This window comes from Poeciliopsis prolifica, unplaced genomic scaffold, assembly GCF_027474105.1.
Source record: "Poeciliopsis prolifica strain line A6 unplaced genomic scaffold, Auburn_PproV2 SCAFFOLD023, whole genome shotgun sequence".
Lineage (NCBI taxonomy): Eukaryota > Metazoa > Chordata > Actinopteri > Cyprinodontiformes > Poeciliidae > Poeciliopsis > Poeciliopsis prolifica.
Window position 1 is genome coordinate 6,816,341 of NW_026562398.1, and position 15,627 is coordinate 6,831,967.

The following is a 15,627-nucleotide window of genomic DNA, read 5'->3' on the forward strand; positions in this document are numbered from 1 at the left end:
AAAGTAGATAAAAACACTTAGAACAAAACATTTCCTAATGTTAAAAGTGAAATAATCTGAAAGTTAAACTACATTTTTAAAATAAATTTTAAGGGATTATTGACTTAAACGAGCTCCTGTATACCACTGAAAAGGTTCTTGTAAATTAGCTTTTTCTTAACTCAAGTGTGCCCAGATAGAAACGGAACCAAAAATACTTGGTAAAATTTTGCTTGTTTTTTTTTTTTTTTTGCAGTGTAATAACAACAGTGAATGTTTGCAACTGGGAATTGTTGCCTCAATTTTTTTTCAAGTTGAGGCAACAGAACATTTTTCAGATCGCGCTGGTTTTCCGCCGCTCCATCGAGTCTCCTGCTGCTTGGCAACAGAGCGAGCTGCCTGCGTGGGCGGCCGCTGCTCAGCGCCAGCAGAAAGCGCGAGGAGGGACACTTTGTGGTCGGACTGCGCGCACGCCGCTGCGCCCTGCGGGGCCGACGCACGTGCAGCACAGGTGCACGAATCCAAACGGATGATTCATCCCAAACGAACAACAATCAGACTTCATTTAAATGTAGAGTGGGCGACTTAGAAGGAGTGAAATCCTAGCGGATCTCTGGTGGGGATATTCTGCTGAGGCCGAAATAGATCCAGGTTGTGAAGTTGGACTTTTGCAGACTGGAACCTGTAACCTTCGGTCGGAATCGTCTCCTCCTCCCAATCAAGCCGTCATTCAATTCTGCTTCCGTCTTTCACCCTCTCACTCCCACCCTCTCTATCTCTCTCTATTCTGTGTCTCTCGCCCACAGAGTTCTTCACAGAAGAGCTCGCAGCGTTCCCCCGGTAACCAGAATCCCAATTCTCATCCACGGGAAACGTGCGCACGGGTGTTTGACAAACATCCCGCCTCAAAAGGGCCACTTATCCGCACTGGAGCCAAGAAGAAAGAAAGAGGCAACCAACAGCTGGGAAACGAGTTCTTGATCGCATCGCCCAGAGACCTGACAGCAGCTTCTGACCTCCGCATTAATGGCTAATCTGTGATTTTCTGCCACTTAACAATAAGAAGCAGAAGGTTCGAGGTAACCCATTACGCTTCCTTCAACAGGTTAGGATAGATCTGAGTTATAAAAACATTTTAAAAAATTACGCACAAAATCATTCTTAGAAATGAGATTTGAGTCCGATCAGTTCTGCTTATTTTGAGCAGAACACAACGTGAAAACGGTTTCAAACAGTTATACAACCATTCACCTTTAAAAAGCATTAGTAGAGTCTCCTGCACAACCTACAAGAATGCAGCAAGTGGTTTCTGAATGGTGAGTCAACAACACAGCTCTTGTCTTGTCCAACAGCCATTGTACAGCACAAACAGCGGTAAAACCAGCTGCACCGTAAAAACACAAAATCTTACGAAGTGTTTTTGGTCTAGTTTTTAGTGTGAATATCTTAGAAAATACAAAATAAGACTAAACTAACATAAGTAATTTTTAAGCAAGATGTTTTAAGTCAATAAGTCCTTAATATTAATAAAAAAAAGTGGTAGTTTAATTGGAAAATTATTTTGCTGTTATAAGTTAATATTAAGGAATTATTGACTGAAAACAAACTCCTTCATCTTGCTAATAAGATACTTATGAGTGAGTTTTGTGTTATTTCAAGTGTACTTGATATAAATACTGAACCAAAAATATCTTGCAAGTTTACATTGTGATGAAATGTGTTGGAGCTCTGCTTGGGTCGCTAACGACGCAGTGTGACTCAATCAGGCTGCTCGTTTTCCAGACACTTAAAAACATAAACTTATTGCCTTGAACAAAAAACAAAAACCAACAGCTGGGTGATTTTTTTTAAACACAAATGGAAGAATAAAAATATGCAAAACATAAAATTTTCAAAATAGGTCTCCTTTAACAGGAAGTATTAAAAGTATTCAAATCCCTTTAACTTTTTCAGGTTTTGTCACCACTAACTTCAACTTAGGGATTTTATGCACAATAATTGAGCAACAAAACGTAATAGAGTGGATTGAAAGTGAGTTTTGTGTTTTTTTATTTTGTTTTTGTGCTTCAGTGACACAAACACCTTTCATAAGTTTCTAATCCTAAATTTCAGCCAATATTTACATCCCAAATTCCCTCTTGTGGGTTTCCTGGTGCAGAATTATGACACATGTCTCAGGTCAATGACATAAAAGCAGGATAAAATGTGAAATGTGTTTGAAAACAATCGCAAATTTATCCGAATTTGTAACAAATATAGAAGTGGTGCAGATCAGATTTCTTTGGGGAGCAAAAATATCAGAATTAGGTAGTTCAGACTGCATAGAAAGAGATGGTCATAGGTCACATTAGGGCAAAAAAATTTGGATTTGCCTCACATTTGCCTAAACACATTGCAAGTTTCCCTCAGAAAACTTGTTAAGCCTGGTGGTTGGGAGCCAGGTCAGTCATTCATCCAGCGGCTCGTCGTGGTTTTCAGTTAAAAAATGTTTAAAGTTGGCAGAAAATTGGAAAATATCACTAGATAATTGTGTGGTAATGAAATATTGGAAGATTAATATCTGAACACTAACTATGAAGTCTTAAAAAATGCAAACATAAAAAAAGACTTTAATAAATAATCAATGCTAGATTGTTGTTCAAATGTTGAAAAACCATTTAACGTTTTGCATCCATGTCAGATTTGTTGTTCTGTCCCAAAACATCCCAGTAAAACACATTAAAGTTTGCGGTCGATAGTCGACTGCAGAGGCTTGGGAGCCGCAGAAAGGCAGCGAGGATGTGCAGAAATGTAATATCACAACCGTCTGGAGGCCTGCCGTAGTTTCCACAGCAACTATACTTTGTCTCTCACAGCATCATTCTGACTCCAAGAACATTGCACTTACAGTGAAAAGATTTACATCACAGCTATTCGCTTGTTTTCTCACTATTTGTGGCTAATGGTACCAGCAAGCAGATGGGAAATGAAAGTATATATAGGCAAAGGCATTAGTCTTCAGTAATTTACTCCTTGAGATTGTGAAACTGAGCAAATTCCCAAGGGATCTTTATTCAATCTGTCTGCATAAACTAAATCTTCCATTTCTGCCGTATTTTGCCAGCAGAAACTGCCAGAAACTGTTTTAAAAAATGGGTGAAACCTGCTTGGTTTTGACATCTCTAAAACGTGACACCATTCTGACAAACCTTGTCAAACTACGACCCGCGATGCTCCAGAGAACCCATCTGGATTTACTCTCAGCATGCACAATTGAAAATGCATTTGTGCATCAGGCGTAAAACTCGTAAAACTATCTGCAGGAAGCGGAAAGAACGTCGGCCACTCTGAGAAGAAGAAGAGTCAGAGTAAGACGCTAAATATAAACACAAAAATATGATTTTGATTTCTCTTCCACGCGCAGTGTGAATTCACCAACACTCATTTCACTAGAAGGCAAAAAAGCACCACCCACATGCAGCTTCCTCCCACACACACACTCATAAATGACATATCTATCATTTAAATTTATGTCAAAATAAACTGCACCTTTACGGCACTGCTGCAGAATTAAAAACAGAACTTTTTTTTTAAAACAGCTGCAGTTTCTCCTTTAAAAAAGTCATGGCAGTGTTACAGAAAGCAGATTCCCTCCCTTCATATCGCTCGCTGTGTTTGGATGAGGTCAGAAAAAGCTCAGCTGAGCTTACCCACACATTTTGCCCGAGGCCAGTTCATTCCTCATAAGTTTTATCTTTGCTATGGAAATTTGTAAAACACAAGTCAGCAGCAGCAGCAGCTGCAAACCCAAACTGCTGCATGCTTTGCATCAGGAACAGATGTTCAACAGACGAGGGGCTGAAAAATAAAAACGAAGGAGAAGAAGGGACAAAGCTCAGAGGTGATGAGAAAGAGAATAGCACAAAAGTAATTTTTGCAGCTTCTCTGAGTCATATCTGCAGCAGTGGGAAACAGAACCAGCGAGGGGGAGAGAGTGAGTGTACTTACGTGGGTATGTGAGAGAAAGAGTGCGAGAGATAGACGGGGTGGAGCGGAGTGGAAAGGGGACGGGGGGTCACATGTTGTGGAGCTACTGAGCTCCTTCTGAGAAAGAAAACCCATTACGGTTCCCCAGCTTCATGAAACGAAATTAACGTCTATTTTGGTGAGAGAGGAGCCTGGAGTGGGGGAAAGATGGAGACACAAACACCTTCTCGGCGCTCTGTGGAGCTCCCGCTGAGGCAGTCGGTGAGAAAAAGACGCACGTCCTTTTCGTTGCTCTTCCTTCTCTGCATTACGTAACAACTCTTCCCTGAGTAATGCTGCTGAGACCTCCAGCAGTCCCTGCCTCTCATCCTTTGAGCTGCGTGACAAGCTACATGTATGTAGCATGCAGTCCCTCCCCCACTTCACAGCCCACTTCACGCTACACTGCAGGGTCATTTCAGCTGCAAAGCAACAGCCAGACCCAGGTGGAATATTCTGCAACCATTAAAAGAGATCCACAGCAGAGAGTGTCATCGCTACTCTAGTAGTAGTGAGCCAGATGTGGACAGATTTGCTTGCAAAGCCTGATAGACATAAACATTTTACTTCTGCAGAGGTAAAATCTTACATTGAAATCTAATTTGTAGATTTAAACATCTCACATTGAGGAATATTTATTCCCAGAATCACAATTCTTGCCAGAAGAACAGCACTTAGGGTGTTTTTACACCTGATAGTCCAGAACATTCAGTTCAATTTTGGACCAAAAACAAAAGCAGAGAGCAACAAGAAGTACTAAATGATCGCCAAAAGCACATGTTTGTTTTGCGGTGTTTTCACACCTGGCAGTCCGGTAGACTCGGTTCGGTCGGCGATCAAAATTGCAGCATTTGTTGTGATTCACTTTCACACTGCACCGTGTCAAACGATCTAAACTAACACTCTGTTCTCATGTGACGTCACACAACCCACAAGCTTAGAACTAGCTCTCCTTTCGTTCCTATCTAGCAAATAAACAACATGTGTCAAACATTATGGTCCTCCATAGCTTACTATGTGGCCCTAAAGACTCCAGAGGTATGCATAAACAGAACTTTAAAGTTTACAGTTTTGTGCTTAAATATTGTTTTATTAATCAAATCAAAGTGTTTACCACCAAAGTATATCAGTCAATACTTGTCATTTTACTGCAATTGTGAAAATTAATGCAAAATCAATATTTCGGGCTTGTGGATGACAGAGTTTGCTGAAAATTTTCCAGAAAAATTGTCAAAAACATTGGTTTTAAGTGATGCCAACTCCCACCTGCTGGTGGCAGCGTATTTTGCTTCTACACTTATTTGTGAATCATAAACAGCCACATTAAACCTCAGCACAAATATTACAACATGTCTTCCAAATATTTTTAAATTGGCACCAGAAAAAAAAAAAGTGAAATTCTGGAGAAACTGATTGATGTGAAAATAAGTCCAGATTTATTTAATTTTAATTAGAACTTATCAAATGCAGACATGTCAAACCATTTGTTTATCGGGTTTATTGATACGTTCTGGCACAACCAGCCTTTCAGGAACATTCATGATTTTAATGTGTCCCAAAATGAAAATGCGTTTGGCGCTCCTGTCATAAACAAGTACAGCCATCACTGAATTACAACTTGTGAGAACTTTAACCACCTCTGTGTAAAACTAGGATGAATATCAGTGACTTTTACTGTTGTACTTATTGCGACTTCTCTAAATCAAGACTAAAACTTTTAGAGGTGATTTTGAATTACAATAAATGGAAGTACATATTTAACAGGTATTGATCATTTTAACAACGGGACTTACAATGTAAGGTCTCACTGCAAAAACACAAAATCTTAAGTTCTCGTAGTATAAACTGAAAAAAGTTTAATCTGCCAATGGAAATAATAATTTTTCTTCCATATTAACAAATTATTGACTTAGAATAAGGTCCAATAAGTTACTTGTAATTTAGTTTTGTCTTATTTCAAGTGTACTAAGATATTTGCACTAGAAACTAGACCAAAATTACTTGGTTATATTTTGTTTTTGCAGTGCAGATATCAGTTTTCACAAGTGTTCACTACATGACGTGTTTGTAATGTTTTTGCAGCACTTTGAGCTGCCATGTTGCTGAAATAAACTTCAGTGAATTTTAGTTGAATGTATTTAAATTTGTACACATTTACCAGAGGAGCATCTTCGTCTGACAGACGAAAATAACAAAACGTCAACCACGCCGCTTCCCATGGGACTGAGCTTGACGTTGAATATCGTTCCCACCGCCGTTAAGAGCCGGAGAGGGACGAAGCGGGGGCAGCGTTTGGGACAGCTGCTTGTGGCGCACCGCTGGGAGAAACAACAGGAGGCAACTTTGTTTTGACATGCATGACTAACAAAACGGAGACGAGTTACTCAGCCTGAAAATAAATAAAAACACAAAAAAATCCAGGGCTGTGTGTGAGTCGAGAAGGCCAAAACTAATTGGAGAAACAAAACAAAAGCAAGATCTCAGAGCTTCGCGCTCTCTCTGCCTTGCTTACAGCCTGTTGACAGATGGCGGATCAGTGTGTGTGTTCCACCTTTTCTCTTTTAGTTCGGCGCATGCTGAGGGAGGTCGCCCAGTCACTTGCCTCCTCTCTCCGTCATCTTTCCCCCACTTCCACTCTATCCTTCTGCCTCCTCCCCAAATCTGAGCCACGATTAGACAGTCAGAGGCAGCGGAGGACGGAGAAGTGTGTTTATCTCAGATCCATTATTAGAGGAGAGCGAATTGTCACTGACCAGAGCCAGCAGGCCCGATTGGATGAGGCTGAGTCACAGCCAGACAGGGACAATATGGCTCCAAAGGCGCGACTCTTTATTAAATGTGACACTCCATATGATGCGCTTGTCTGAGCCTGGATCCAAAGTCGGCCACAGCCGCTATGGGCAATTAAACGGGAGGATCAGCAAGATCTACATTAGCTATTCATCACCTCATTTAACACCCACATAAATAACTAATATGTGCTTCTGTCTAATGACTAAGTCCGCTCCAGGGGGACGGCAGGAAAGCAGTCGGCTCTGATCAATCAGGGATTTGGGTAAACCTGAGTCAATCACCGGCAAGCGGATCGGGATCGTAAGAAAACAGAATCCAGCTCCAACTGCTGAGATGGTTTTCTGAATGCAGAAGTGCACATTTAGGAGTGTGTTTTACTTAGGAGTGTGTTTTACTGTGCACTTCTTCACATGAATTCCTGCCTACTCACAAAGCTGAATGCTTGCAGAACAAAAGCTGACTCTGAGTGCGTGGTTAAGTAAAAGCAAGGACAGATGCTGTGTGTGTGTGTATATATATATATTCCCTTCATTTTTTGCTAAAAAAAAAGGGAACACTCAAACAACACAGTATAACTCCAAGTAAATCAAACTTCTGTGAAATCAAACTTAGACTTAGACTTGACTTTATTGATCCCTTGGGAAGACTCCCTCAGGAAATTATATACTGTCCACTTAGAAAGCAACACTGATTGACAATCAATATCATTTGCTGTTGTGCAAATGGAATAGACAACAGGTGGAAATTATTTTCATATTTATTTCGTTCATTCAGATCTAGGATGTGTTATTTGAGTGTTCCCTTTATTTTTTTGAGCAGTGTATATATAGTTCAGATTACATAATTTACACATTAAGCAGTATATAGTAAGCCCAACAGAATAAACCTTCATAGAGGCAAATAAGGTGATGAACAAAGACATCTGAAATGACGAACACAACAGACGTTTCACACATATATTTATATATATGTAAATATATTTATATAATACATATATATGTATTTATATAGCCTACATATTAATTTTATATTTTTACATGCAGTGAACTATCGCGGTTCAACTTTCATCACACATTGTGTTCTACATTCTGATTGGCTAAACAGTCTCTCCGCTTCTTCTCTGTGTGTCAATAACGTTGCGTTTTAATATGTACACGTATGTAAAACAGCTTGCCAAATTTAAGTTTGCAAAGAAAAAAACTACCTGTAACTATGTTCTTCTCTCGAAAAACACACCTGCAGCGCGAGCTTTAGAAGAGAAAACCTCTACAGAGTCAGAATGCAGCTGCAACACAAGAGTCGCCTCTGGGTCCTTGCCTCCTTGTGGTCTTCCCTCCGAGTCCTCCTAGTGGTCCTCCCTCTGTGTCCTCGCCTCATAGTGGTCCTCCCTCTGTGTCCTCGCCTCCGAGTGGTCCTCCCTTCGTGTTCTCGCGTCATAGTGGTTCTCCCTCTGGGTCCTTGCCTCCTTGTGGTCTTCCCTCCAAGTCCTCCTAGTGGTTCTTCCGGTCCCATGAATGTTTGGTCTTCTGTGATTTTTTCTTCTTTTGAATTTAATATTTTTGGCTCCCCTGCAAAGTCACCTTCATCGTCTTACGGAGGAGTGGGCTGGAAAGACTATCACGTCAAACGTCACAATTTCATGATTTCTCGTACACAAAAATGAAACCGTTTCTGGAGATGTCTTCACTGCAGTTGTTAAAGTCTACAGTAGAGAGATTCTGGTTTTCTGCCTTCATGATTTGTCCCCCAGTCATTAAATATGTATAGAAGTGGGTCAGCTCTGATCTCCCACAGACAACAGACGACAGGTGGTACCTTTCAGTACCACCTTCGCATTTGGCCGGCACATCTATGACCTGACTGGGAACTATTCGGTGTTTCCTGGTCAGCCTGTGGAGAAAAAAACACTAGGACCTTATAGTTAGTAAGGCAGTGCTTTCTCTACAAGGCCGACCAGCACACCGAACAACGGCGTTTTCCCCGCACATCCAACCAGTAATACACGAGAGTGGAAATACTGGTTGGAAATCTCACCGGTGGAAGGGAGAGCAGGGAGCCGTTGTTCAGCAGCTCAAGAAACACAGTGCCACAGACAGAACAAGAGTTGTTGTTATACAACTCTCTATCTGTGGCACTGCCGAAAGAGTCCAGCCAGACCATCGATGACTCCAGCAAACATTTATCGTCGAAGTCCCTTCCCATGTCCGATGGCTGGTACCTCTCCCTCAGCTCCATCAAAACAGGGAAAAGGTCTTCCTGACTAAAATGTCTGCCGGGGTGATGGACTGCAGACATGATGACACTCGCCCAACTGGGGATGGACGAAGCCTCCAGAAAGTCCCTTTCCTGAGCGAGACACCTCCGTGTGATGCTCAGGTTCAGGACGCTCTGGAGAGCAGCGTCCACCCAGCTGTAGCAGAGTCCATCCTCTGCTAGTCCATTGCCTACCAATGCCGTCTTCTCTGTCCCTGGGACCTCTGAGCCGACACCATCTTCTTTTTTCATGTCTGGGGGACAATCGATCTCGAGCCCAACTGTTATCCTTGCAGTATGTCTTTGAGCCAAAATACCTTCCTCGTCCAGGGAACTTCTTAAAGGAAACGTCCTTGTGTAAGAGGTGCGGAGAGGAGTATTGATCGGAAGGGCCAAAGATGGGACCAACGAAAACGGGTGTAGGATCCTCCTCTCCACGTTGATCCATGTTTTCTTCGGAATCCTTTCTTTCTTCGCAATCCTTCCCGGGAAAGTAACAATCGGTAATATTTTTCATCCCGGTGGTTACTGCATATGCAATGCCCCAGCCGAGGGGAATTAACATGGGGACAAGTGCTTCTGCAAGTCCAAACATAATTTTCCTGTGCAACTCTCACTCTCTACAAACTGTGTTGATCTGGCTGATGCTTTCAGATTCAATCATTTAAGCATCAGAACCTCTTCGATCTATTGTGATGTAAATAATGTCATCTATGACCTCATCAGTGACCTCACTGGACTTCTGGCGCAACATCTTGCTTCTGATCATTTCCATAGCAACAATCACATCAGTTCTGCATAACTCAAGCTGACATAAATACTTAAATAAAAAGTAATATATTTTAATTTATTTAACATGAGATTAATAGATTTGTATATGATTTAATTTTTGCATTTGGTCTTAAGCTATTTATCCACTATTATTTTTAATTATTATTCATTTATCATTAGTCGTGTATTATTCATTACACAGTGCTAGAAACAGTCTGTGACTTATTAAATGCACTTTCTATATATATATATATAGATATAGATGTATATGTATATCTGTATATATATGTATATGTATATATATAAATATGTATTTATTCAAACATATTTTACATAGATACATGTTTATATATTTATAGAAAATATTTTATATTTTGTGTTATGTGTGTGTGTGTGTGTGTGTGTGTGTGTGTGTGTGTGTGTGTGTGTGTGTGTGTGTGTGTGTGTGTGTGTGTGTGTGTGTGTGGGGCAATCTGGCTTCAGGTCAGCTGCAAGTTGGAAAATTATAAAGAAAAACAACAAAAAGGAAAACATGCAGTGCTGGTGTTGGACAGCACAGATAAACAGAATACCAGTAAAGATGTGTAAAAAGACCTTAAAGTAATTCCTATTTTAAAGCAGTGGCTAATTTAACACTGAAAAATTTACAAAATCTTAACATCCTTTACTTGGGGAAATTATTGCCCAGCCCAACAATCCTTCTTAAAAAAATCTAATTTTTCACATTTTTATCTCAACTGTTTCTAAAAACAAAAGCTTCTTTAAAAAAAATTTGTTAATGTTTTTTTGTTGTCTGGAAAATGAGCCCTTTAAAAAACCTCACAATTGTCACAAAGACAATGACAGGCAACCCCAGCAGAGCTCCAGCACATTTGGTCATTTTCGCTCAGGGGAATTTGTAGTTCCCGTCTCCCACACTGCACTCATACATCAAACACTTAGATTAATGTTTTTTGTTTGTTTTAAAGCACATCAACAGCCTGATAATCCCCGTTTCTAGACCAGCTGGTTTTACCGCTGTTTGTGTCATACAATGGCTGCTGGAAAAGACGCACAAAAAATATATATATTAAAAAATCCCAGTAATTTTTCACACTAAAGCATAATTATTAATTTGATGCAGATTCTTGTCAAAAAATTAAAAATAATGGCTCTGATTGTTTACTACCACCTGCAGAAGGAAGAATTTCTTACTTCTATCTACTAAATATTATAAACCATAATGATTCGTCGAGTAATAGAAAGTCACATTTAACATTGTACATAAGTGCAAATAGTTCTAAATTACAAACAGCAAACACTCTTTTATTGCAAAACTTCTCAGTTTCATGTCCAAAAAGTAGTTTTGAAGCTACTTTATGTCCAGTTGGTGCTATGGGAGCAAAAAGTTTGTTCTTTGTTTAACTATCATCTCAGACCAGTTTCTCTCCTCTTACACCAATAACACATTTTTGTCCAATCTAAACAAATGCCATTAATTGGATATTTTGTCATTTTGAGAGAAATGTTTGTATGGATCAGTCGTTTCTGAAGTACTGGTGCCAACAACAACTCGTACATTCAAAGTCCGATTATTGGCGTTTGAACTTCAGCGAGTTGATGCACTGAGTTGTTGTCATGAGATTTAGTTGCTTCTATTTTTTTTAAGTTATCAACCGTAAATCTTCAAAATAGTATCATGTTTTCATTCAGTTAACTTTTCCATTCTAAAAGACTAGAAAAAAAAGACCCAGAAGTGTCCTTGCTGAATGTTTCTTCAACAGAACATTGTTCACACCTACACACCTACACACACTATTAATCTACCATTTAAAAATCACCTTGGGCTTTTAACAATTTACCCACAATCCTCCAGTACTGAGATAATTTTCTCATGGTCTTGGATTAAAATGCCCCCGCTGAGAGCCAGTGCCTTAATGTGAGGACTATCACCAATGACAAGAAAGGTTGCTGCTTTTCCCTGCCTGTCAGACTGAGGCCTCACCATGAAAATGTTCTGTCACAGCCGAGATATTCTGGAGACTGCGGTCAGCCGTCGAAGGGTGTTTTCACACCTCACAGGCTGGTAGACTCGGTTCTAAAATTGCAACCAAATTGCAACTTTTGATACATATTTAGGTGGTGAGGTTTGCTTTCTCGCTACACTGGGTCAAATGAACCAAACCAATTGAGAAAAACGTTCCCCTCCTTGCCTGTGGTGGCGCTGCACAAAGAAGCACTGAGGGAAGAAACAGAAAAGCCTTTAAAGAAAACATCAAACACAACTTCCTTCTTCACAAAACATAAACAAAAGTGAAGTAGCATTAGATTTTGGCAGCTGATGGATTGCTCATGTGTTTGGTGAAACAGAAGACAAGGTGAAGCTAAATTGTTGCAATTGTTTTGGTTGCATTTACCCAGAAGACTCTGTGCTATAGTTCCCTTCCTCCTTTTGGAGGAGTCTCTGGTACATTTGCATCCATATATGGATTTGTACCGCTCCTGACTAAACATGGCTGGTGTAAAATGTTTTCATCAACTGAAGCACATTGAGGCTGTTTTCACACCTGATAGTCCAGTGGACTTGGTTCAATTAGGAATCAGTATTACAACAGTTGTTAAATTTTTAGTTGGGTGGCTCACTTTCAAATTCTGTTGTGTCAAATGAACCAAACTAATTGAATAACCTGTCCCCCTCCTTGCCTATGGGGGCGCTGCACCAAGAACTACTGAAGGAAACCGCATAAAAACCTCCAAAGAAGACATGAGCCCAACTTCCTTCTACACAAAATCTAAACAAAATTAGAGTGGCGTGAAATTTTAGTGGTTGTAGGATTTCTCTTTTGTCTTAGCTAAAAGATCATAACCCATTTCTCCCGCTCGCGCGACACTCTCGTATTTGTTTTGGTTGCATTTACCCAGAATGCCCACTGCTACACCTCCTGCTTTTGGAGTGGTTTCCAGTTCACTCGCCTTTCACATTTGCATTCGAACCACACCAGAGTTTACTTCAACAGAAGCGAGACCAAAGCGGATCAGATCACACCTCCCAAAACAAACTGGACTTTCTAGACAAACGAACGAGAGTTCAGTTAAGGCGGACTGAACATTGCTGGTGTGAATTTACCCCAAGTTACATCATCCCGATTAGTCTACAGAATGGATGAGACGCCTGTGTTTGGTGGACTTACTTCCTGCGTGCGCTGGAGCTGGTGTTGGTGTCTGTGCTGTCAGTGCGTTCCAGCCGGTCCCGGTCCGTGTTGGAGGAACCGCAGGAAAGGCCTCGCGTCAGTCTAGCGTGACTCCTGCGCTCCCTGCTGGGCCCTGGAGTTGTGGCTGATCCAGATGTCACCTGAGGCGTTGAGGTGCCACCACTCCCGCTGCAGCCCCCACCACCGCCTGGCTGGATCGGAAGGGTCAGAGGCTGGCTGTGGTTGTGGTTCTGCTCCGGGGGGTCGGACCCCCGGGGGCCACGCTCCAGCCTCAAGTCCTGGTTCTCCTGACTGACCCGGTCCAGCTGCCCCTCCAGCTCCTCAATGCGCCGGCGCTGCGTCTCGAGGAGCTTGGCCTGGCTCTCGATGATGTTGTTGAGCTCCAGTAGGTACTCCACGGCCCGGTTGGGGCTCTCCGGGTTGGACTCCATGGTGGGAGCCTTCCTCTTGGCGTGTGTGAACACCACGAGCTGGAGTTTCGCCTCCACCCTCCCCACCAGCCCTGATGAGTTGGGGGGAGGGAGGACCTAAGAAAGTCTCTGCAGAAGTTTAACTATTGACCTTTGGTGTTCAGAAACAGAAAGTCACAAAGGTGAAGGGATTGAGAGTTTCAGAATGACTACATATCCCTAAGGATGAGGGCAAGAACAAGCATTATAGCATGTTACGGCATGACGAGGGTTCAAAGCTCAAAATGAAGCTCAGGATGCTGGTGAGAGTCTGGTTTCCTGAAGTTGCAGTCATTTTAACTCCACCAGAGAGAAGGTCAACAATTTGAGACATCATGATTCACAATTTACAGATAAAACACAAAAAACAACAAGAGATCATCCAGTGGAGGGAGAAACAAGGGTAACTAATCACTAACAAGGATCTCTGCTTTTTAAGTTTTCTGACAGATTTAAACAGATCATCAAGTTACACTGTTAATAGCTTTAATAGTACCAGCTTTCACTAAATTATAAATATGAATAAAAAGCACACTTCTTGGACAGACAGGGGAAAAGGTTGGGGGAAGTGGTGCGGGTTGTGATTTACCAATTTCTTATCAGGCGCTGGCAATCATTACATAACAGAGAAAAATCAGCTCCCTCCCACGTTGAGTGTCCCCGCAGTACATCTTCTCCGCTTTCAACCCATTATTTAAAAATGTCTTCAAAGCGCAAGAAGTACGCAGACTTAGATTGGGAAGTTCATCCTGGGAGTGCAGATCCTCTCCCCCCACCAACAGGTCCGAGCATAAAGGGGAAAGCAAACCCCAAAACACTACATCCCGGGTTTTTTTAATTTAAATCCCAAACTGAGCGTCTCTGGTCTTTTCCTCCACTTTCCCTCCGGATTAAGCATTAACGCACAAGTTGTTGCTTTATAGGGGAATTTAAAAAAAAACTACCTGGGCTAATTTTACGGTCCAAATCCTAAAACTGCACTTCTGTGTTTGCAGGCGTCGCTGCAGACATCAAATTGGGTCTACAGAGTTCACCAAGCCGCTTTTCTTACTTATTGTGCCCTTTCAGCTGCTGCAGGTTCCCAGTCTGAGCAGAAGTGATGTGATGATGTTTTTCCTCTCAGCAGGCGAGGAGGCAGAGAGGTTTCGCTGCTTGCGCTTCTCATGAGCGGGGAAAAAAGCGGTTGGCTTCTCCACAGGAGCGCATCTCCGCCAAGTTTCCACATGGAACTTAATGAACATCCGGTAGAGACTTTCACAATAAAGCACAACACGGCAGGGGCAAAATTATGATTTCACTCATTTAACTGTTGTCATAGGCTACGTCTGACACCGCAGCTTGAAGTGACCCAAATCCGATTGTTTGTGAAATCGGATATTATTTTTTCCTTTGGCCTGGTCGAACTTCCCGCTTGGATGTGAACTTCAAACATCCTGGAAGTGTCCCGCATGCGCACTAAAGGCCGCTCGTGGTTTGCCAACTGCCATAAAAAAGAAGAGCTCCTCGTTTAAAATCTGCAAAACATCTGACACAAACACAAAACGACATTAAGCTGATTTCCAAACATCATAAAAATAAAAGAACAATAAGCGCTCAGTTTTTAGTGAATATGGATGCTAACAGTGTAGCATAGCTTAAAGTTAAAGTTGTTGCCCGACCGGAGCCAGGATATAAAACAACTTAATCCTCACTATCATCCGCAATGTTGTTGTCTTTCCTCCCTCTTGCTCGTATCGGGGCGCAGAAAAGTGACGTCGGTCGAGTATCAATGACGTTCCGTTTCGCGAACGCGACCCTGACCGTTAAGATTCAGGTCACATTCGAATAGATCGGAAACCCGAAACAATCCGACCTGTGTTGTTCAGACCGTCATAAAAAGATATGGGTCGCATTAAGGCAAAAAAAGAGAAATAGATAAATGAAATAAAATTAAAAAATAAAATAAAAAACCAGTGGGAACGCAGCCTTACATTTCAATAAACAGTGGGTCAAAACATGAATATTTTACTGAATTTGGCTAAATACAGCAAACATTTTAAAAGTTATAAGAAATCCTGTTCTTATAGCCGAGAATTAAGTGTTAAATTCTCCCCAAAAGGGTTTGAAAACTATATACTGTTCTTTTAATAAGGTGAACATGAATAATATCCCAACAAACAATTTTTTTACTACTTTATTTTTGTTTA

At 41.3% G+C, this 15,627-nt stretch overlaps 1 protein-coding gene across 3 annotated transcripts in view; it reads right to left on the reverse strand.

Annotated features, from left to right (window-relative positions):
- The window catches only part of iqsec2b (IQ motif and Sec7 domain ArfGEF 2b), a 75,543-nt gene extending 60,353 nt beyond the window's left edge, over positions 1-15,190 (reverse strand). For all 3 annotated transcript variants that reach the window (XM_055045820.1, XM_055045819.1, XM_055045821.1), the window contains exons 1-2: positions 15,133-15,190; positions 12,972-14,966 (exon numbers count right to left, since the gene is read on the reverse strand). In XM_055045820.1, the coding sequence (XP_054901795.1) occupies positions 12,972-13,423 (452 nt within the window). In that variant the 5' untranslated portion in view covers positions 13,424-14,966; positions 15,133-15,190. The remainder of the gene's footprint in view (positions 1-12,971; positions 14,967-15,132) is intronic.
- Between the last annotated feature and the right edge of the window lie 437 nt (positions 15,191-15,627).